This window comes from Zootoca vivipara, chromosome 1 (assembly GCF_963506605.1).
Source record: "Zootoca vivipara chromosome 1, rZooViv1.1, whole genome shotgun sequence".
Taxonomy (NCBI): domain Eukaryota; kingdom Metazoa; phylum Chordata; class Lepidosauria; order Squamata; family Lacertidae; genus Zootoca; species Zootoca vivipara.
In genome coordinates, this window is record NC_083276.1 from 1,444,548 (window position 1) to 1,468,504 (window position 23,957).

Sequence of the window (23,957 nt, forward strand, 5' to 3'; positions counted from 1 at the left end):
CTCGTCCTCTGTCAGCCCCTTCTCCTAGTGCCCTCAATCTTTCCCAACATCAGGGTCTTTTCCAAGGATTCTTCTCTTCTCATGAGGTGGCCAAAGTATTGGAGCCTCAGCTTCACGACCTGTCCTTCCAGGGAGCACTCAGGGCTGATTTCCTTCAGAATGGATAGGTTTGATCTTCTTGCAGTGGCCATGATCTTTTTTTAAATATAATTTTTATTATTTTCATTAATAAAACAAAAACCTAAAGTATAATATTATGATAGCCTTTCATAAGCATTTGCTATACTGAGCTCTCCTCTTTCACCCTCATTAAAAGTTTCTTCAATTCCTCCTCACTTTGGCCCTGATCAACAGGAGCAATAAATACATATAATATATGCTCTGCATCTTATCGGGCTCTTATGGGGGGAGCCCTCCCCTGCCCTGCCCTGCCCTGCGAACAGAGTGGGAGAGAGAAAAAAACTCTGTACAAGCTCAGGGGCACGCTTCTCCCGCTCCGCCCCCTTGGAACGAGCCAGGGAGCGAAGCCACGTTGGAAAACTACGCCTCCGGAGCCCCGCCCCTCCGCCTCTCTGGCGCATGCGCGGCCTAGTGGCCCCGCCTCCTCCCTCGCGCGCCTGCGCCGCTTCTTTCCCGCCGACAGGGCCGCAGGTCAGCTCGGAGCGAGACCGGAGGCCTGTGGCGCCTGCGCAGTGCGGCCTCTCAGCCAGTCCGTCAGCCCGGCGGCCTAGCGGCGAAGGAGGAAAAGAAGGCGGCGGCGGCGACGGCGACCGGGCCTCATGGCAGAGCGCGCGCTGGGCCAGGTGGGAGCTCCGGAGGAGGAGGGGCGGGGGGGGGACAAGAAGGCGGGAAAGGCCTCTGAGGGAAAGCGGTGGTTGCGGCGGAGGCCCCGCTGGGTCTCCTGAGGGGAGACGCCGCCTTCCCTTTCCCGCCTCACGCGACGGGATCCGGCCTCGGCGGGACGGGGGCCTTGACGCACACGCCCCCCCCTCAGGATCACCGCCCCCTCCCGGGGGGGCAGGCTGAAGAAAAAAAGGGGGGAGGCAGGGAGCCCCGCCCATCGACCACGTGACGCGACTGGACTGGGGGGGGGAGGCGGCCGCCCCCTGAGGTGTTTCCATTGGGGGGTCCGGAGGAGAGATCGGGGGAGCGAAGGGCCACTGTCTTCCGGGGGACTTGGAACGAGGCCTTGACGGCCTTACTCCTCCTCCTCCTGGTGGCCGAAACGGCCCCCCCCATCCCATTTCAACACCAACAGCCACTCTGTGAGGCGGGACAGGCTCAGCGACTGCCCCCCCCCCTCTGCCAGCTTCCTGCGACTCGAGCTGGGATTCTAACCCGGGTCCTGGCCTGGCGCTCTGACCATTGGGCCATCCGTGCCTCTTAGGGCGGTGGGGTTGGAGGCGAAGGAGGGTCCCATGGGGGGGGGGAGAGGTTGGAAACAAGTCTCCAGAGACCAGCGTTGGCAGATCTCCTGTCGTGTAGTCGAAGGTTTTGCGTGTCTCTCAATCTATGGTCAGGGCTTTCTGGGGAGAAAGTTCAGTTTGCATAGAAAAGGTAGAGAATCCTTTGATCCTAGCTTGTTTTGTCTCACTTGTATTTAGTAAACTTTGGAACAGCCAAAGTCTTCTGCATTTTCATTGTTACTAATGAACTCAACGAAATAGAAAATACTTCATTAAAAAAAAAACCGCCGGAAAAGGTTCTGCCCCGCATCACAACTTTTAATCAATTACTAAAATCCCAAGATATTTTAGTAGCTGGATAATTTTGTTCCTGCAAAATGAACCTGGGAGTGTGTGAAGATTCACCTCCTTATTTGTTTTGGGGAATGGCATGTGAGGCTTTGCTTCTTTCAATAACTTTCTGGTCATTGGTCGCAGGCTGTGGCTTATTGCTACTATTCTTTGTTTTTTATGAGTGGGTTTAAGTATGTGGACATTTTGTGCTCTTTTTATTTTGAGAGTCATAGTGAGCATTTTTAATTTTACATACTCTCCTTTCACCCTAAGGGCCTAGGGTGTGTCACACCATTAGACTAAAATACAACATTAAAAACAGTTTAAAACAAATTACAATTACAAAAGTAGGCTGGGTCCTAAAAACAGAGTAAGCTCGCAGTTTACAAGGGGTTACATTCTGGGAAGTGTGCCTAAAGCTAAAATTGGGTTGGGTGCAATGTCAGGTGGGGTTGCCAGAGCATTTCCCCCCCTGGATGACCACCCCCTTTCTACCCAGTTTTTCAATTTTAACAATTATTTTGCTAAGCACATAAAGCTGAATGTGCACAGGTTAAATGTGCATAAGTTGTGTGCTAGAACAGGCACAAGTGTGCAAATGCACTCCTGACCACTGCAGAAAGCTGGGCATGCAGACTTAAGGCTACATATAAGAGGGCACCCAGGTTTGTGTTGTGGTTGAAACTTTAATTTTCTTCATCACTGTCCCAACCCCTGAAAACAAACTGTAATTATATAATTGCTTTTCATTTTATTCTGAAAGTATTAATTACTTAAGCTACATTTCTCATGTAGAGATGCTGGGAACTGATTTTTATAGAAATGTTGTGATTGATGATCATCATCAGCCTTGATTACAGGTTGTTAATTGTTACAGTCTTGCTCATAAGCAGTATGGGAGAATACCCACATCAAGGCCTGACGCTCATTTCTCCTAGCTTGATTAAATTATGTGGGCAAGGCTTGTTGCTCTTCTCTCAAGCCTTTGGCCTTCCAAAGTTGGGGATTATCACAGAGGTGGCGACGCATGACTCTCAGGGATGGGATGGGGTTTTTGCAACTCTCCAATTGCATGCTGGGGAAGCCAATTTGCCAAGGTAGGTGCCCCATTTTGCTTTAAAAGCTATTGTGGTTTTGAAGATTTGGGGTTTAGATGGTTGCAGGTTGTTTGACTGTGCAGGGAATTGGGAGGGCCTCTCTGACTGTTTGGCATTTCAATGCACAGCTTTTGGAACCCTTTTCTGAGGTGAGAGTTCTGAGAGCATTTGGGCTGCCTTGCAAAGGAAGTGTGGGAGATGGGCTGGCTAGAAGCATTTGTGCTTGTTGTTACTTACTTGTGTTCAGGGGTTGGTGGGAGCTCCCTCTTTTTGGCTGGTCTTCCAGAGTAGGGAATGTGATTGTTGTGTGCTTTGGGGGGCTTATGGGGAAAGTAACAGCTGGGGCAAGCTGTTCCAGGGTTTATGAATGTGGGCTTTGATTTGCAGGAAGTCCTAGAACTGTGAGGGGAGGAAAGATGAATCTCTAAAGGGCTAGTCAGAAACATCAGGAAGAATTTTCTTATAGGTAGTAAGAGCTGTTTGACAGTGGAATGGTCTCCCTCGGAAGTTGGTGGACTCTCCTTCCTTGGAGACTTTTAAGCAGAGGTTTGGATGGCCATCTGTCAGGGATACTTTAACTTACTGTGGATTCCTGCATTGCAGGGGGTTGGACTAGATCAGGCATCCCCAAACTGCAGCCCTCCAGTTGTTTTGGCCTACAACTCGCATGATCCCTAGCTAACAGGATCAGTGGTCAGGGATGAATGGAATTGTAGTCCAAAACATCTGGAGGGCCGAAGTTTGGGGATGCCTGAACTAGATGACCCTCAGGGTCCCTTCCAACTGTACAGTTCTGTGAATCTATGATTCTATTTATCTTGTGGGGCTTGAGTTGGGTTATCCGGCTCCTCTATAGCTGGTGGTCTGTGCTTTGTTGTTGTTTAGTCATTCAGTCATGTCCGACTCTTCGTGTTGTTAGTACTGTATTAATAGGATTCTTTCAGAGTGTTTCAACCAGTTAATTGGAACATTGCATTCAGAGAGAGAACTGAATTGCCATGCCCCCATCATAGCCAGCACAACAGAAAGGCTGCAAGTTTCCCAACAAAAGCACTAACCTTCACTTGGAGGGCTGCCACTTATCTTTGATGGGTGTGTGTATAAAAGAGAGGCCATGTGGCTGATAAAGTCCCAGCTGTTGGGAATGAAGGATAGCCAAGAGCTCTGATGATAGTACTGTAACAGTATTTTATTATTAACAGTATTTAATAATACAGAAGACTTCCATATAGCTATCAGTAATTTTGGGAATTTCTTCAGGATATGAAACAATTCAAATAAATTTACTTTACTTTCTAGTAAGTTGTGTAGGCTAAGGTTTGGGCTGCAGTAGCATTTTCCATGTTTGTTTTCCCCTCTGCTAAACTCTGCTATATCTAGGATTATATCCCATTCCTGCCGCTGATGCTCAGGGTGTTTTGGTGCAAGTCTCATCCATTCATCCTCGGTTCTTCAACATTTTTATTCCCCTCTATCTGGGCGGGTGAAAATGTTTAGTGTCAGCTTCCCTTGTTTTAGGAATATTATCCTCAGCAGATGATGACGATGATTTTCCACTTCAACAGGTTATTTTCTAACAGAACAAGAGGAGTGTCTGTCGCTATGCAGAGTTCAGATCATAAGGACGACAACAGTAACTTGAAAAGCGAGAGCATGGGCAAGGACACTGATGCCAAGAGTGAGCAACCAGCTGACTTCAGCACGGAGATCATGAGTGTCACGGAGATGGAGCAGTCCCCTGACAACTCTCCTGGCGACAATACTCTGGAAGAAACTACCCAGGACAGTGAAATGGCAGACAATGAAGCTGCAAAGACTGGGGACCCTGAACCTTCATTCCCTCCCGAGTTTGAAAAATTCTGGAAGGTGGTTGAAACTAATCCACAAGATTTCACAGGCTGGGTTTATCTCCTGCAGTATGTAGAACAAGAGGTAAGCAAGTGGTTTGTGTTTTTCTCTCTGATGTCCTCTTTCAAATGGGCAGTGCTTCAGTACATCAGCGCTGATTTTGATATTTCAAGCGTTGCCATAATCTCCAGTGTGTTCCTAGCTTGCAGTGAAATAAACAAGAATTTAAAGTACAGTACAGGATATATTACAGCATCTGATACAAATAACTGGTCATCAGCTGGTTCAAATGTTTTGCAACATTGTCAGGGAGATACTTGTGTTTGGGGGGTTTTCACAGCAGTGAGAGAAAGTTCAAATAATAGAGACAGTTGCTCTCCCAACAACTGGGAAGGTCCCTCTGCACGCCTAGGCTGTTCTAAATTAGACAAATTAGAAGACTATTTGCAGCAGACTGTAAATTCCTGGACAGCAGCTCTTAAACTTTGTTTTTCTTTGGATCATTGAATAACAGTTTTTGTTCTACAAATTAAACCTGTATAACTCATATGGTCTAGCCCAGGCATCCCCAAACTTTGGCCCTCCAGATGTTTTGGACTACAATTCCCATCATCCCTGACCACTGATCCTGTTAGCTAGGGCTCATGGGAGTTGTAGGCCAAAACATCTGGAGGGCTGCAGTTTGGGGATGCCTGGTCTAGCCCTTTGAAAAGAATAGTTCTGGTTCTTTAATGCAGATAGCACTTCAGGTAAATCCTAATTTTGCGTACTAAATTACTTTTTGAAAGGTTTTTTTAATCCCAAAGGCTAACTTTGTGAGAGGTATCCCTTTCATTTTGGTGGTTTTCACCTGTTGAAAGCTTTCATAAAAATGTTGGTTTTCCATTGCTGGCCAGGATTTTGAGCATGTTGTGGAAGAGCATTCCAGAGTTGAGGGGTAGTGATTGTGTATGCCTGTCTATCGTGTCATCGTTCCACGGATTCTGCTCATTGATTAAATACTAGGAAGATTCTTGGTTATTTCTTCGTAAAATGGTTGTGAAATCCCGAGGAGGTTGTAATTTCTAAGGTTTGCAGGACTTCTACTTTTCCTTCAGCCTTTTCTTTTGTTCTGCATGGATGAAGAAAGTCCAGGCAAGTAGCCCCCCTATTGGTTGGCTCTTTTAAAAGAAGTGCTATTGTTCTGGATTCGGGGAGGCCTCACTTGACAGAACTTCCTCCTGATAATGTGTGGAATGACATATGCAATGTCTAAGACCTCTGAAACTGAGCTGTGTGTTTCCCCCCCCAGAACCATTTACTTGCTGCCAGAAAAGCCTTTGACAGCTTTTTTGCACACTACCCATATTGCTACGGCTATTGGAAAAAATATGCAGACCTTGAGAAGCGGCACAGCAACATGAAGCAGTCGGACGAGGTATGTAGGCTGTGGGTTTCAGCTGTTGCTCTTGGTCCTGTGAGCCAAACCCCGATCAAACCATGGAAATTAACTCTTTGGCTGCCAGTACCTTCCACTGTTTGTACAGGGCTTTCTGTTTGCGCTTGTCCCTCTTTGCGGCACTCGGAGCTAATATCTTCTCTCTTTGTTGGCAGGTGCGTTAAACCTCTACTACAGTTTGTCAAGCTTTGCAGTGCAAGCGCCTGCATTACACTGCAGCTTAACAAGTAGGGCAGGGCTTTTCTGTCACTTGCGTTATGCATCTATTATTATTTCACAAAATTCGAACACTGTGGTTGGTTTTGCTGGTCACCATTGCTACATCTTGTTGCATTTTTGGTCAGACGCTGTCATTGGTGCTCTAGAGGGCCTGTGCCCTATGGTCTGTACCCCAAAGCCTCCCCACACAGCCTGGTCAGATGCAGGGACTGACTGCTGCGCTTTGAAGATCAAGACTCCGCACGTGGAGATCAGAGCATTGCCATGTTCTAGCCAACCTCCACCCAATGGTAATGGTAGATTATTTAAACAAAATTCCAGTACATTAGTATTTCTTAAGGTTCGCCGGATAGCACAGTGTTGCCTCTCTCTTGCGACCTAAGTAAGGATTCGAAAAAATAGCCTTTTGGTGTTCTCTTTGTAGGTATATCGAAGGGGACTCCAGGCAATACCTCTTAGTGTTGATCTCTGGATCCATTACATAAACTTCCTCAAAGAGACGCTAGATCCCAGTGACCCTGAAACTGTTGGGACCATTAGAGGGTAAGTTGTTGGCAAAAACAATCCACTATAAACACCCTGTGGGGTGGGTGGAGTTTTGCTTAGAGCTGTGTTCGGTCATGTGAAAAAGAGCCTTCTCATTTTCCATCTGAGTGGAATCCCTGTTGAATAGAGGGCAGACACACGGCTTCTGCTATCCAAGCTCCTGGAGTAGATTTTTTTTTTAATAATAATATTTTTATTTGTCAAAAGGACTCGTCTGAACTGGTCTTGGGAGACCTGGATGTAGACTTCTGCTCAGCATTCAGCTCCCAGCTTGTTATGTCTTTGGGTTAACAGCAATTGGGGTGGGGAAACTTCCTTAAGGGACACATTCTTCTATGGGTTATATGCTTTGCATGCCAGTGTGCCTGGCAGCACCCCTTGCTCATTAATTCACACATATACCCAAAGAGGTTTGTTTTGTTTGGGTTTTTGTTTTGATTATGCATTTTGTGTTTTTATCTTGTGAACTGCCCTGAGATCTACGGATAAAGGGCGGTATACAAATTTAATAAATAAATAGTAGTAGTAGTGATTTCTTGCCCACATGCTACATCCCATTCATTCATATTGTCTCTACCTGGCATTGAGGGGGAAGACTCCCCCCCAAAAATGCAGTTTGCATGCATCAGGACACTCCAGGCCATCAGGAGAGGAAGCTTTACCCCTTTGTCCCCTGCTGCAGGGGGATAGCCCTCCCCACCCTGACTCCTGTAGTTTGGAATCCAGGGCAGGGAATATTCCCATTGGAATGAAAGGGAAGTCATCGCCCCCCCCCCCCCGCCCCCCATGCAAGCTACTGATACGGGGATATGTTTGGGGCTGCAACCCAAGGGAGTGGGGAAAGAATTAAAGCCTTCTTGTTTCCCATGGCAAAGTCCTGATCTGGATTAGATCTGCATTGCAGGGGGTTGGACTAAGATGACCCCCCTCCCCAGGGGCCCCTCCAAGTCTACGATTCTATGAAAGAAATACAGTACTGGTTAATAATCTAGAAGATGCCTGCCATTTGCTGCATTTCTGTGCTGGCTGGGGCAGAAGAGAAGCCCTTCCATCTACAGCCAGCATGGAATCCTCACTGGCCAGATGGAGTCTGCAGGGCAGAGGTTCCCCATCCCTGCCTTAAATTGAGGAAGGGGCCAACAATGATTAAAATGAATTATAGGCATGTTTTGCAAATTAAAAAAATGGTTGACACAGAATATTTTCTGGCATTTCACGGTGATAACCCTGATCGTTTTCTGTGGCATCACAAATTTCATTCTTTTCAACAAGAGGGTGTGGAAGTCAGCTTTTAATGCCTTCTCCCAATTTGGTTAATGAGATGTGTTCTGTGTTCACATTTTTCACTAGTTGCTGTTAAAGCCAGTTTGTCAACTGGACAATTTGGTCAAATTGAAATAAACTTGCATGTCACCACATCCTTAGTCTAGCAGTCTTTTTGAGAGTGTTGAAAAAAGGGTATTGTTTCACAAGAGTGAGGGAGCTTTTTGTTAAATTTTACATTGCTTTCTCTTCAGATCTTAAAAATTTTACATTGTCACTCACTAATGGAAGGAAAACCCTTTTTATATTTTGCATCAGTTCAGGAATCTGGGTAATAGAATATTGCAGAAATGACATCTGAGCCAAAATGACCTAAGAAATGAACAATATCAAATTCCATCAGTACAGTCAGATTATTAAGGCTGATGATGACTGTTTTCAGATAAACTATGGTTTTGCAAAATGTGAGCAAGCCAGTTTCCCCCTTTCCTTTCCCCTCTTCCCTTTTGGAGCCTGGAAGGGTTGGTTTAGTGTCCCAGGTCCAGTCTCCAATGCCATCTCCAGGCAGGGTTGGGAACAGCTCTCTGAAACCCTGGAGAGCCATAGCCATTTGTGAACAGCACTGGGCTAGATGGACCAGGAGGCGGATTGGGCATAAAGCAGCTTCCATTTATTCATTTAATTAATTTTCATACCACCCTTCTGAAGACCACAGGGTGATTCACAATTATTCCTAAGACACGAGAATCTTGGGTGCCATCAATTATATATTATGCCATTTTAAGCAGCCAATGAGTACATGACTGCCACGTTTTATTTTGAGTGGGAGAAACACTAGCCATCTGAACAGGATCTGTGCTCAGAACTAATGAAGTATTTCCATGATGACATAAATTGCTTTACCTCCCAGGACCTATGAACATGCAGTCTTAGCTGCAGGGACAGATTTCCGCTCTGACAAACTCTGGGAAATGTATATAAACTGGGAAAATGAACAGGCTAACCTGAGAGCAGTGACTGCTGTATTTGACCGCATTCTTGGGATTCCCACCCAGCTTTACAGCCATCATTTCCAAAGGTAAGGAGGTTGTTACAGTTGGGTTAGTGTTACACTTTTGGTTTCTGTAATGTCCTATTATTGCAACACTGAAAAGCCTTGAAATTGTTTTAAACAAATGCATTGTTAGGTGCATGTGTGTTCTGGTTGTATTCTAAAGGAGGAAATTAAGACGACGTTACACCTGAGCAATGTAACTGTGAAAATGTCATGTGTAGTGGAGCATCTAATAATTTTAAGCACTTTATACATGACATTCATTATGATGATGAGCACTTATAAAAATGTTCTGCCAGGCATGTATTCTCTGCTAGGAAGCCTAATTTTATCTGTCCCAGAGAAATAGCTTGCCATCTGTAAGAGCAATTCAGCCATGGAAAGCCCTGGGAAGTCCTCATAGGATGTTGAATCTTCTCCTTGGGCACAGAGGTTTGCTGTGTCGTTGTGTGAGCTGGTTGATGGGCACAAACTAACTAACTGTAATGTGGAATAGAGAAGCAGGGGTGGCTTTCTGAGTTATTGGTGGTAATGTAGCTGAGCTTCAGGGCTTCTTTTGGAAGATGAATAAGCACATAACAAGCAACTTAATATCTTATGTTAGTGTTTTTTGTTTGTAATATGTGGTTATAAAGAAGAGCTGCAAGGATCAAGGGCAACCAGATAAAATGAGAGAAGGCATTTCTGGAAAGCAAAGCCAGCTAGTTGCTTATTAAAAAGTAACTAATGCAACACTTGCTGCCTAGGTTTTCCTAGAGCAGTTTTGTTGTGGGGAAGAGCTGTCCAGTTTCATCTTGGAACAGTCCACAAATTCATTCTCATTCTCTCTCTCTCTCAACTGCAGGTTCAAAGAGCATGTCCAGAATAACCTGCCCCGGGACCTTCTTACTACTGAACAGTTTATCCAACTGCGCAGAGAACTCGCTTCTTCTAATAGCCATAATGGGGAGGATGCCCCCCCTGGAGATGACCTCCCTTCTGGAACTGAAGATATAACTGACCCTGCTAAGGTAGCATAGGCCTAATTTATTCAGCTGCTCATAAAATGCCTGGAGCTTTTGCTGACTGGAGCTCTTGAAAGCACATTCAGAAGCCGGGCGTGTCTGCATTTGGTGTCATGTTTCTGCATTTGCCAGCTGCCATCCTTTGCTTTCTGCCTTTAAAGTTATTCCCTGCCTTGTCGCTCACCCATAGCAGCTCTCCATATTCCTGTCCTAGTTTTAGCACGTGTGCTTCTGAAGCCTTTCTTCTTCTGGTTAGAGTAGAGCCTGAACTGATGCAGGATCTGACCTTTAGCATAGATTTATACAAGTTTATACAACTGGGTCTACCAGTTTTTGGCCGGCATTGCTGTTGAGGCAGATTTGTTGTCAACAGCAAACCCCCTTCCCCATTTCCCCCCCTTTTTTCTGGCTTCTTCATTTCTCTCTAAATGTCTTTAGGTAGCAATATCCAGACCCCTCCTTCCTGCCTTTCCTCAGCAAGGAGGGTTCTGTTATGGCTTCCTAAGTACCCTGATGATGTAGCTACAAGACATGTTGTCTCATGGAAGCTTTTGCCAATTTTACTGTACTGTATCTTCTTATGTTGTATACTTTTATGAAAAATGCAGATCATAAATACTTCAATAAATAGATAAAGCCCCGCCTTATTCCCAGCTGAGGAGGTGGGTGGATCATCCTGCAGCTTTTGGGACAATTCCAGCTCAGCTCTGAACTTCAGAGTTAAGGGGGAGGCTGGCTACCTGCCACAGGAGGCAGCACCTCAGGCAGCAGAAATGCTGACACCTGTTAGCAGTTCCCTTCACCAAAATTTGGAAATTCTAGAGTTCCTTCTTTCAAGAGAGCTGTCACTCCCTGTATTTGAGGCAACATATCTGTGGCAGGGCCTGTGAAGCATAGCAAGCAGCAGATGTGCCGTGCCGGGTGCTCCCTACCCCTTTGTTGTGGGTGTTTAGAAGAAAGAAAGATATATAAGCAGCTGCCAGACCTATAGACCAACGATCCCTCTAGCTCAGTATTACCAAATCTGACTGGCAAGAACTCTCCCAAGATTCTCAACCAGAGGTCTTCTCCTGTTGCTGTAGATGGGCATAACGAATGTGGTACCTTGAATTTGGAAAACTTGATTTATACCCTTGAGTTAGGTGCTTGTTCTTCTTCACTGTGGTCAGACTAGAGGTTTGTCCTTAAGAATTGGATTCTGCAGATCCCAGGTGATGTGCTGGCAATAGAGTCCAAGGACATGGCATTTTCTGGATCCCCTCTTGAGCACTGTGTGTGTGTGTGCTTGCTTCAGAAGGAACATTCTGAAGCTCACTGCCTCATAAAAGTGTGTCTGCTTCTGGATTTTGTCAAACCCTTTCCTTTCTGTATTTGTTTAGCTAATAACTGAAATAGAAAACATGCGGCACAGGATCATTGAGATTCATCAAGAAATGTTCAATCACAATGAGCATGAAGTCAGCAAGAGGTGGACCTTTGAGGAAGGGGTAAGTTCCTTTGTATAACATGCTTTTGAAATTCAGTGGAGGAGGAGGCGGCAGCAGCAGCACAAGCTTTGGGCTTCCATGGAGAAGCTGTTTCTGGCATTTGTGGGTCATGTCCAAAGCAGCTTGTAGTTGAGGGGCACGAACTTGCCTTTTGAGCTGCCATCTGGTTTCATAGAATCATAGAGTTGGAAGAGACCACAAGGGCCATCCAGTCCAACCCCCTGCCAAGCAGGAAACACCATCAAAGCATTCCTGACAGATGGCTGTCAAGCCTCTGCTTAAAGACCTCCAAAGAAGGAGACTCCACCACACTCCTTGGCAGCAAATTCCACTGTTGAACAGCTCTTACTGTCAGGAAGTTCTTCCTAATGTTTAGGTGGAATCTTCTTTCTTGTAGTTTGAATCCATTGCTCCGTGTCCGCTTCTCTGGAGCAGCAGAAAACAACCTTTCACCGTCTTCTAGATGACATCCTTTTATATATTTGAACGTGGCTATCATATCACCCCTTAACCTTCTCTTCTCCAGGCTAAACATACCCAGCTCCCTAAGCCGTTCCTCATAAGGCATCGTTTCCAGGCCTTTGACCATTTTGGTTGCCCTCTTCTGGACACAGACACAGTTTCACAGACATCATTCCAGAAGACTTGCTAAGTTTCAGTCGTATAGTTCTTACGCTTGCTAAAGTCATTTGTACAGTGAAATAATGGCTTGCCTAAACAAAAATATTTTTTGCAAGCACCAAAAAGAGTACAGTGAAGGTGCCTGCCTGATGTCAATAGGCAGCGAATTCCTAAGTGTCGGTGCTGCCACACTCAAAAGATTGACATTCTTTCGTGTTACATGGCACCTGTTAACAGTGCCAGTTCTGCAGATGGAAGCAGTCAAGTGGGCATATATGAAGCAAAGTGGTCTTGCAAGTAAACTGATCTCAAGCTGCCAAGGTAAAGGTTACACCTTGAACCTGAACCTGTAGCAGATTGATAATTGGTGCAGATTTCTGAGCCAGAGGTATTACTTACTCAGAATGACAATTCTACACAGGTGCCGTTGCATCAGCATTTTTTGTGGTTGCCTTACGAGAATTTTCCCTGTTTCCCTGTCTGCTGCTTGTAGGCAGGCCCCCTCAGTGATGAAAGAAGAGTTGTATGATCCCTCAGATAGTGCATGCCTGACAAACTTGAGATTGCAGCCTTATCTCTTGCTTGCATTTGGAATTTTATGTGCATTGTTTGCTTCCTTGCCCTCAGGATTGCTATATGTGCGTGATGTGTAGTATGTAATGTTGGAGTCATTTCATTTATCAGTTCAAACCGTCTGAAATATCAAAGGTGCCAAATTCAGGAGCTTTACATTGGCCAAAGATTATTTCTTCACTGTAAGGGCCAATAACAGTGTTCTCATCTGATCTCCAGTTGGCTTAGTTTGCATAAAGAGAAAATGAATTGTCTCCTTCTATGACAAATAACTGCAAAGTGCTGTTTTCAGTAAATGCACAATCTCTTGACTGCTGGGTGTGGTAGGTCATCAGTATTGCTAGGCAGGGGCCCTGACTTGAAAGCAGCAGAATGTAGTGACTCCCTGCCTGGAGGGTTAGCCACCAGGAGCCCAGGGCAGCGCTGGTCCCCTGCCTTTGCCAAGGGCTTCCTACCCTTAAGCTGACTTCAAGTGGAGTTAAGGTTATCATAACATTTTCCGTAGAGCTTGTCTGTGGTGGCGGCTTTTGGAGCTCCACCTTGGAGGAAGAGGTGAGTGAAATGGGATGTGTTGCAATCTGTCAAAGCCACCCAACTTGGGCAGGTCCTAAAGCAAATTCATACTCTGTAGATAAAGATAATCCTGAGTAATGTGGGTGTGGCTCCGCATCCCTTTGTATTCCACTCAGTTTCTGCTGCGGTCAGCAGACTTTAATTAATAGCTTGGCATTTGGGAGTATTTTGAATATTAGATACACATTTAATGGGCTAAAGTGCAAGCTTTCTGTTGAATCCAAATGGCAGAGGGATCTACCTGTATAGTACAGCTTTTTCATCCTTAATACACTTAAAAATAATAAATCCAGAGGGATCACTGTTAGTATATTGCCACAAAAACAGTACAGAGTCTTCTTGCATCTTGAATTGCTGTTCCAGATGTTCAGCTGTTCCAGATGTTCAGTTAAGCTTTCTAATCTTACCCTTCCCCAATGGCGTTCAGGGCAGGCCATGCAGCCTCTCCTAGCAAGTTAGACTAAGGCAGGGGTGGAGATTTGGTTGATCTCTGGCTCGTATCAGCCCCAGCCACCATGGCCTCTGTAGTGCACCAAGGGGCGACAGGTTAGCCACCCCTGCGCTAAGAGCATGTGAATTGCTTGGAGTTGCCCTGTGAGTCTCGTGGTTTCAGTCTGGACTGCTTTTCTAGAAAGTGCAAATCAGAGTGCGAAAAGACCAATGAAAATTATTGCAACAATAAACACAACACACCAAATGGCTGCTATAACAAAAGCATAGTAGTTTGTGATTACAGTCATACCTCGTGTTGCGTTAGGTCAGGCGTCTGCAAGGTTATCCAGCCATGGGCCAGATTGTTCCCATGGACGTTGTCCGTGGGCCGGACAGGTGCAGTGCAACGCTGGAAGTGGCATCTGCAGATGTCCGCAGCGCCGGAAATTGCTTCTGTGGCTGCGCAGACACCAAAAATCACGCCTGCGCAGAAGCGATTTTCGGCGTCTGGGCATGTGTAGAGGCGATTTTGGGCAGCGGCACCATTTTCGGCACCTCTCAGCAAGTCCCTGCACCACGCTGCACCCATTTAGCACAGCACATGGGGGACTCACCGAGCAGGCGGCTCAGTTCACGGGCAGCCCATGGGCCGGATAAACAGCCTCCGTGGGCCGTATCCGGCCCATGGGCCGGAGGTTGCCAACCTCTGATGTGTCTTTTCGGCTGATGAATGCGGCAAACCCGGAAGTGTATACTTCCGGGTTTCGCTGTGCGCATTCTGCGTGCTTCACATATGCGCAGAAGCGGCGCTCTAGTTACAGACTTTTTGGGGTGTGAATGGCACTCCGGAATGGATTGAGTCTGTAACTAGAGGTACCACTGTATATAGATCCTTTATACTCTCTGGGAGCGGTACCTGAAATCTTGGGGCATACAGTCCTCATGCCTCTTGGACTACAGAATTATCTATCTGCTTGGAGGCAAGCAGAACACCTGTGAAATTAATTGATTTCTGTATACATGTAAGGATTCATAAGTGAGATCACTTGCTTGATGTCTTCAGTACCCCAGCTTTTCTGGAAGCAGGGGCTGGTGGTTGCTGGGCAGAGCGCTTTCCCCCTGTGATGTACAATGTAAGGGCACAGTCCAGCCGCGGTGTCCCAAGACAGACAGATGCCAACAACCAGCCAAAGCTCTCTCCCTTTGAAGCCATAACACCAATAGCAAATTCCTTTACAGGCTGTGCTGTTGCTTCAAATGTAAAAGATGGCCACAAAATACAAATTAATTGCATTGCTTACAGTGGTGACCCTATATGAACAATAGGCAGTTTTCCTGTTGCATTCCCCCTTGCAAGCAGCTCAAAGTGGCCAAAGTTCAGTAAAGAGTTAGGCAGGCATGCTTTGCGGGGCTGATGAGGGCAGATAGCCAGCAACATGTGGCACTATCTGTACTGGCTGCCCATCTGCTGCCAAGCCGTGTTCAAGGCCCTTGTATTAATTTGCAAAGCCTTGAACAACTTGAGTCCAGGGCACCTGAGGGGTTGCCTGAATCCTTATATCTCAATCACTGAGATGATACTTAGTGGTGCTGTTGATTATCCCCCAGGTTGGAGAAGGCTCCAGTGTTATTGGCCCGGTCTTGAGGAATGCTCTTGCAGCAGAGATTCAGCCGGTGGTTTTTGTATTCATTTTGAAATGTTCATTGAAAACTTTCCTATGCCCCCACCTGATGTGGACAGTTAAAGAAAAATAATAATTTCTGCTACAGTTAGCCAGTGATCTGTGATTTTTGTTTTTTGTAGGTTTTTTTTGTAGTTTTGTAATGCTCTGATATTTATATTTTTAATGAAATTGCAGCATTTTTATAAATGTAATGAGACGTGTGGGACTTCTTACCAACACAACTGCTTCTGTTGTCTCCTTTGATGCTGCTTCTGTTCAAGGTGTTTGCTTGTCCATAGGCTCCAAAGAACGTGGGGTGTAGGAGAGATGAGATCCGATCTCTGTTGGATACTCTTAATTGGCTTAATAGCGTCTCAAGATTTCAGTCAAGTGGTTTTTTAGGTGTGGCCATTAAATAAGCAAAAAATTATAAAGTGGGATAGATCTCCAGATACCCATGTTCTGCTGGCTTTACCCTTAAGTGTCTGAGCGGTTGGTTTTTTTAAAGTCCCAGGATCCTGCGTCCTCCGTCTCACCCAGCGGTGCTCTTCTCTAAGGCAGGGGAATCTAGTCCAGCATTATTATTATTTCCACTGGTGGCCAGCCAGACATCTCCAGGAAGTCCATAAGTGCAGCTTGAAATGAGTGACTTCCTAGCAGTACAGAACATTTATAAGTTGGAGTGGCTTAGGAGTGCTCCTTTAGACTACAGGTGGTGCTTAGAAAAGAAGAATGCTTGGGCCCAAATCTGAGCACAGGTTGTATTTTGGTAAATTGGGGATGACTTTTGGGCAAAGCCCCCCTCCTGGTGGCTATGCATTCTTATTGGACCCAAGAGTTCTGTGCCTGATCTTTGTTAGGTCTTTCTGTATAGAGAACTTGCTAGCTTGGTCAGCTGTTCTTGAAACTACATTTCAGGGGAAGGTATAGGGCTGATCACACATTTAACCATGTATAAATTAATGTGCGGAATGAGCACTAGTATTATTCCGGAGGGCTGTTCCCGACTTGTGGAGGGTATTCAAACTTGTGAATGTCTTTTATGCATGCACAAGCTGGGCGCATGGAAGCCTTGTTCACAGGTTTGGAAAAATGAACGGGGAATAATGTGATCCACCTCTCTCCTCTGCATTCACTTGTATATGGATGTGTTGATTCTGAGTAGGCCTTGGCTTAGATAGCAGCAGGTTCTGGTTTCTCACGTGCTTGGCGGGATTAAGTGGCAGATGAAATTTGTTTTGTTGCCATTGTAAAACTGGTTTATTTTCCATTCCCTTTCTTCTCCATTTCAGATAAAACGACCTTATTTTCACGTTAAACCTCTGGAGAAAACTCAGCTGAAGAACTGGAAGGAGTACTTGGACTTTGAGATTGAAAATGGGACTCATGAGCGAGTGGTGGTCCTCTTTGAGCGCTGTGTGATCTCCTGTGCCCTCTATGAGGAGTTTTGGATCAAGGTACGGGGCGTGTCTCCCACGCACAGCTCTCAGCCTTTGCAAACATTGATGATCAGTGACTAACCTTCTGTACTCTTGTTTGAATGTTGTTCATGTATAACTATATCTGTTGCATTAGGAGATGGTCTGCTTGCAACCAGATTTGACAGCTGCATATGCCAACTTCGTTGCCTCTCTTCGTCCCTCCTTACAGAAACTAGTCTAATGGTTCAATAAAGGTGCTGAATGGGTTTAAACACAAGAATTTTATAGTTCTCTCAAGTATTTAGCAGCCCAGAGTAAGCTGTGAATTGTTTAGTCTCTGCTCTGTCTTCAAATGCAGTATGCCAAGTATATGGAGAACCACAGCATTGAAGGAGTGAGGCATGTCTACAGCCGGGCCTGCGCGATACACCTCTCCAAGAAGCCGATGGTGCACTTGCTCTGGGCAGCCTTTGAAGAACAGCAAGGTGAGTGAGGAGCCCACGTCGGGAACAGCCGGGTCTCCTAGAGCAGGGGTGGCCAACTCCCAAGAGGCTGTGTTCTGCTCACAGAGTTAAAAACTGGCAGTGATCTACCCCGTTTTGGGGGCTTCAGGTCAGATTTGTTGAGCTTTTCTTAGGGGAGACAAACGTGCCTCTCCATACGCATCTCCACATCCTAGTATTTTGATCATTTGGCAACCCTGGAAAGGTGGCTCCTCCGTGGATGAAACAGCTACTGCAAATTCTGGAGAAGTGAATGAGGCCCTGTAAACACTGATGGTGGGGCACATCTTGAGGGTTCAGGTCTTCTGTTTGGGACAGGGATTGGCAGCTCAGGGATCAGACCTGGCTGAAAGACCAGGATTCAATGAGGTGCTCAATGCCATAGCCCTGCTGTAACACTGTTTACCCCTCCTCTCCTAGTAGCAGCACTTTTTAGGGTCTCTTTCCGGTATCCCTAGGGGGATTACATGCCTGCAAAATAGGAACACTTGCCATTTTTCTCTAACCTCACCTTGCAGTCTGTGCTAACGTTGTTGCTTCTCTGAATTTGTTGCCGAGTCTGGTTGGAAGAATAGATTATGCAGATGATGAATTTTAGCAAAGTTTGTGACTCTAGTAGCTGGTGGTAAAATGTAGATCAGGGTGTATGTAAGTGTCTGTACCTTCTATCTGAAGTTGAGGATCTTTTCCAGGACATTGCAGAATCTGTGCATGGAATCTGCTGGATGTGTGCATACACAGGCACTTGCCACCCATTACGACTGTAATCAGTCCTTGCAGGGAGACTCCTGATTGTATCTATCTCCTCTCAACCTCCGCACATATGAGAGCACACCCTGCTTCTCTCCACGAGAGTGCCAGGGGGCTTGGCAAGAGGCCAAGGAATGTCTCCTGCTGCTTAGAAGCGACTTCCACTATTCCCTCCTTGAAATGGCACCACAAAGGAGACTCTTGAGGAGGGAGCTATGTGTGCTGCTGGACAACCGATGGGCTGATTTATGAACGCCTGTGCATTTATTCACTTTGTACATTCCAGTTTCTCTGTTTGGTGTGAAGGAGACATTCAGTAGTGGGTTGTCGCTTCCTACTTCTCAGGAAGGCGGGGATCAAGTGACCTGAACAAAGTCTGGTGCTTGAAGCCCCCAATTCCCTTTCATGCCCATCTGAAACTTAACACAGCTAGATGAAGGGGGGGGGGGAAGGTAAAGCAAAAACTGATATTTGGGTACCTGGCAGGGAGTTCTGCAGGAGGACCCCAGGGGGCTATGGGCTGATTCCATCTAGGTGCCATTCCACACCCACACGTTCCCCCTTGCTTTTTAGGGAATATCAATGAAGCCAGAAGAATTCTGAAGACCTTTGAGGAGAACGTTTCAGGCCTGGCCATGATCCGCCTGCGGAGAGTGAGCTTGGAGCGGAGGCATGGGAACATGGAGGAGGCTGAGCACCTGCTCCAGGAAGCTGTGAAGAACGCCAAGTCCAGCTACGAAGCCTCCTTCTTCGCGGTCAAGCTCGCTCGACACCTTTTCAAAATCCAGAAGAACCTCCCACAAGCCAGGAAAGTTATTCTGGAGGCCATCGACAGAGACAGGGTAGGTAGCTCTCGGAGGAGGGTTAACTGGACCCCTTCCTTGCCACCTCTGCCAAGGGGCTCCCAAGCCTGGCAACAGTGATGACGACTTTTGACTCTGCATTGCATGTTGCTGCAACTTGGAGACACCAGTCCCTCTAAACTGATGTTGCCAGGCTTCCCTTCCCTACACACCGCGCCCCAAACTCCAGGCTTCCCACCAGAGCAGAGCTAGCTTAGCATGGCAGTGTCTGGGGTGCCAGATCCTGGGGCTGTAATGTGGCCAGGGGTGCAGTCTCTCTCACTTTCGCCAGTTCCTGGGCCATAGATGTAGATGCATTTACAGAAGAATCAATAGACATTTAAATGGGAAAGGAGCCCCATACCTCATGGCAGAAGACCCTTCTCAGTACTGGCTTAAGGTGTGGGGGTGGCAGGGGCGGGGCACTCCAAAATTCTGCGCATTACACATACACATATTTATGTTAGATTCCATAATAAACACACAGAGGTGCACTCACTAAAATTCATTTTTTCAAGGCATTGAGATCCGGTGCATGTATCTAGGCAAGCAAAAGTTTTTCCTCCTCAGAAAGGTACCAGCTCCTCCCTAACCTCCTGCAAGACTTTTGTGCCTTGATTGGGCCAGGAGGTGGAGGGATAATGCTGGTGGTCTACGATGCACCTTGATGATATCGTGAATCCCTGAGGAGAATGCAGAGAAGACTGGTGCTCATGGGATTCTTTGTTTGCTGTGTGTCTGCTTTCTTAGAGGATCTTGTGCATGTCTAAACTGAGCCATCTAATTTTTGGAAGTGTAGTTGCAAATTAGTCCCGTCATGAAAACATTTCTGAAAGAGGTGGTTCTGAGAGGAAGAAGTCTTAACATGCACAGCTTACTCCCCCTGCACCCAAGCATAGGCTCCACTGCTGACATACCATTCAAACATTCTCTCTCCCTCCCTCCTGTAATTTCAATATATTTAACTACCTCATCATTGCGGTTGTAATAATTTGTGTACTTCTCTGGAATATTGCAATTTGAATGTTTCTGTATTTAATTTCATTCGCCTAGGATAACCCCAAACTGTATCTCAACTTGCTGGAAATAGAGTACAATGGAGACCTAAAACAAAATGAAGAGAACATCATTGCGTGTTTTGACAAAGCGATCAGTGGCACGTTGGCTATAAAAATGAGGATTATATTTTCTCAGCGAAAGGTGGAATTCCTTGAAGATTTTGGTCTGGATGTGAACAAGTGAGGTTTTACATGTGTTTAACCCAGCCTTGGGGGAACTGGATAGCACCTGGGCCCATTTTAATGCCTATTAATGGCATGTATGCTGCAGACAAAGTTCAGGAGGGTTGATGAGGGGCCATTCTTTGTAGAAGACTATTCTTCCTGCTAAAGGTTGCAGAAATTCTGGCCCTGGGAGTAAGTGGGGTTCTCTTCACTGATGCCAACTTCAGTAGAGGATTTAAACTACTGTGATCCAGTTCACAAACTTGAAGGCAGCTTACGGTAGTTTTCCTTTGCATTTGGGGTTGGATCAGAGCTGTGTTTGGAAGGTGCCTGCTTGCTGTGCAGCGTCTCCCAGCTCCACGCCGAGAGAGATCAGGCGCTGCTGGATATGGGAGCAAAAGCAGCTTTCAAAATGGAAATGTTTGTGCACCCTGCACTGACGAGCAGAAAGCCCTAACCTGCAGCCTGTTTTTCTCCCCTCTTGCTTGCAGGCTTATGGATGCCTATGAAGAGCATCAATCCCTTCTGAAGGAGCAAGAGTCTTTGAAAAGGAAAGCAGAAAATGGGTATGGACTGTCTCGTTTAGCAGAGAGCAGTGGTGGCGTTAAGGTTTTGCTGCAAAAGTGTATCAGGGCTCCCTACTCCAAACCATACATTTTGGTTCACCCAATATGACCATGCTTCCTTGGGGGTGGGGGTAAAGTCACAGACAGACAGACAGACAGACAGACAGACAGACAGACAGACAGACAGACAGAAGGCCAGGGTGGAAGCTCTTTTCCCAGGTGTGCTAAAGAGTTTTTCTGAAAAAGCTGCCTCTGGGTGGAGGTGGGCAGTCTGAGATAGTAGTGCCTCAGGATTACCATCTCCGTGAGAATTATGACAAAGTTTGGCTAATTGCTTAGCACGTCTGAAGTTGAGGGGTTTTTTGTTTTTGTTTTTTTGCATGCTCCTTGACAGTCGAGAATGATCTGATGCTCCACTCATGAAAATGTGCCTCATGTTTAAATGCAAGCACTCGAGAGCTTTTTACTCTTTTCCCATGAAGCGTTAGAAGCAAAGGAAGCAGCACTCGGCATTCAAGCAGCAGCTCAAGTTCTTCAAACTTTGGAAACTTCCAAGGGTGTTCTTCATATTAAGGGGTGGCCAGGCGACTGGCTTCTTCTTGTGCTGAAGATAGATGAGGAGCAGGTGGCTTTAAGTTTAACAGCCCCTCCCTGGTTTGATGGGAATGAATAGCGCCCAAGGCTTGAATGCCTTGTCAAATGTGTAGCAGAGTTTCTATGCTTTCTGTAGCACACAACAGTAAAAATATCCCCCCCCCCAAAAAAAACCCCCCACATAAATTAATATAATTAGCTGATCAGAATAAGAAAAAACAACTCCAAACAATAAAAGGAGATAATCAAGAGCTTGAAGGCCTGAGCAAATAAAAATGTATTTGCCTGGCATTGGAAAGACAGCAGAATTGGCGCCAGGTCAGCCTTGCTGGGGTTGAGGCTATTCCACATGTTGGGTGTTGCAGCCAGAAAGTCCCCCTCACCAATCACCACCTGCCTAATTTCAAAAGGTTTGGGGTGGGGACTTTTGAGGAGGGCTTAGCTCATGGGTAGGCAAACTAAGGCTCGGGGGCCGGATCCTGCCCAGTTGCCTTCTCAGTCCAGCCCACGGACGGTCCGGGAATCAGCGTGTATTTACATGAGTAGAATGTGTGCTTTTATTTAAAATGCATCTCTGGGTTATTTGTGGGGCATAGGAATTTGTTCATTTTCCCCCTCCCTTTTCAACATATATTCTGGGCCCCCACAAGGTCTGAGGGACGGTGGACCGACCCCCTGCTGACCCCTGGCTTAGATGCTGGGCATAATATTAGAAAAGGCAGCCCTTTTAGAACTGAGGAATAAGATATAACAAATACTTTTGTAAAACAGCTTAGAGGTTTTCTTACAATCAGGTGTTAAATAAATTTTGTTAAATAAAGGAAATATTTCAGAGCAGAGAGACAAGTGCAGTATCTCAAAAGGGAGGGATCTGGATCCCTTCCTGAAGTAGGGGTGAGGGGAGCAGGTGTTTTGTTCTATTTCTCCCCCCCCCCGAAAGATGAAGTGGACCACCATTTGTTGTTCCCTAGAGGGTGGGGAGGTGACAGAAAGGGAGTTGGGGGTGTCAAAAGCCCCCTTCTCCACCAGCTCCTTACCATGGTGGGATGATAGGCAGTGGTGTTCAGGTTCTAGGCAAAGCACACCCAGCGAGTTGAGGACTTGCTAGCTAGCTATGTGCTGCTGCTGCTGCTGGCTTTTCCACCTCTGGGCCCTCTGCTCTGTCGGATAACAGCAGCCCATTTGTTGCATCTTGCAGCTGTGAAGAGCCAGATGAGAAGCGAGCGCAGGGTGACGAGGCAGCTCTGGCATCTGGGCAAATGGCGGACGGAGACATGCAAGCGAACCAGGCTGCCTACAATTACAACGCTTGGTACCAGGTGAGCAGCATACACGTGCAAAGTTTCCAGGCTCTTTGCCATACAACCCCTCCCAAACTAAAGCTCTGCCATGGCAGGGATTCAGGCTTTAAAAATGCTAAGGGCCTCTGTACCTGCAGTACCCTGTGGATGTCAAAGAGGGAAACAACTGCCAGACTTTTAGAAGACATCTGAAGGCAGCCCTGTTCAGGGAGGCTTTTAATGTTTAATAGATTACTGTGTTTTATTTTTCTGTTGGAAGCCACCCAGATTGGCTGGGGAAACCCAGCCAGATGGGCGGGGTATAAATAATAAATTATTATTATTATTATTATTATTATTATTATTATTATTATTATTATTAATTGTATGGTGATAGTCAGCCTCACTATCCATTGCAAGAGTTTCCCTTTGATGGTTCTGATGCAGTGGAGCTCTTGGCCCTTTGCAGAGTTTTGCACAAGTGTGGAATGCGCAAAAAGTTTGCTAACCCATCTCCCCATTTTGCTTCCTCCTCTAGTACAACTACCCAAATGCATGGAATTACGGACAATACTATCAGACCTCTTCAACCTGAGCAGAAGAACAATTTGAGCAGAAATGGGGTGTGAAAGTGTTTTTGGTTTTATATATATATATATATAAATTGGGATGTGAACAGACCGTCACACAATCCTTTTGTGTTTTCTGCATGTGCGGTGAACTGATGTCCACAGGGTTCTTGTGACAAATTCTGGTATTAATTGGTATCTTGCTGTATACATAGTTTATCAGGATTTTGGCTTTCCTGTTACAAAAAAAAATCCAAGAAATTGCATAGATAAGTCCATAACATCAATTGAATGCTGGCCAAAGTCAGCTCTTGGCAATGATCTGAAGGCGGCTAGAACAGGTTCGCGCCACTCCAGGAAATAATGCTCCATGTGAGTTTCCTGCTCCTGTCCCTGAATAAGTTTCAAATCTACACCCTCATCCAGGTCTGTTTTGGCGTTGAGTTTACAGTTACAGCATCCAAGAAAAGAGATTTTTATATATATATATATATATATATATATATATATATATATATATATATATATGGGTGGGACTACATAATGTGGAAGGGCATCTTTTGGATTTAAAGAAGTGACAAATGAAGTGTGTTGCTAGAACCATGCTGTGTTTGGGGTGGGTTTTGTATTGAATTTTCATGTATAAGTTTA

General features: G+C 45.9%; 1 protein-coding gene and 1 non-coding gene across 3 annotated transcripts; both read left to right on the top strand.

The window, feature by feature from the left end:
- The first annotated feature begins 751 nt into the window (after positions 1-751).
- PRPF39 (pre-mRNA processing factor 39) lies at positions 752-23,804 on the top strand. Of its 2 annotated transcripts, none has more exons than XM_035135971.2 (14): positions 752-803; positions 4,402-4,768; positions 5,976-6,101; positions 6,766-6,884; positions 9,061-9,228; positions 10,049-10,214; positions 11,588-11,695; positions 16,851-17,015; positions 17,338-17,464; positions 18,806-19,074; positions 20,128-20,312; positions 20,789-20,863; positions 22,656-22,776; positions 23,276-23,804. In XM_035135971.2, the coding sequence occupies exons 2-14, from the start codon at positions 4,439-4,441 to the stop codon at positions 23,330-23,332; spliced, it is 2,016 nt and encodes a 671-aa protein (XP_034991862.2). In that variant the 5' UTR covers positions 752-803; positions 4,402-4,438; the 3' UTR covers positions 23,333-23,804. The 2 variants fall into 2 exon arrangements, with proteins under 2 accessions (XP_034991862.2, XP_060124774.1); XM_060268791.1 differs by lacking the exon at positions 752-803 and adding an exon at positions 1,481-1,557.
- Positions 19,144-19,227, top strand: LOC118075536 (small nucleolar RNA SNORD127). The gene has a single exon (XR_004691396.2). It is a non-coding gene; the product is annotated as a small nucleolar RNA SNORD127 (small nucleolar RNA).
- Positions 23,805-23,957: the final 153 nt, after the last annotated feature.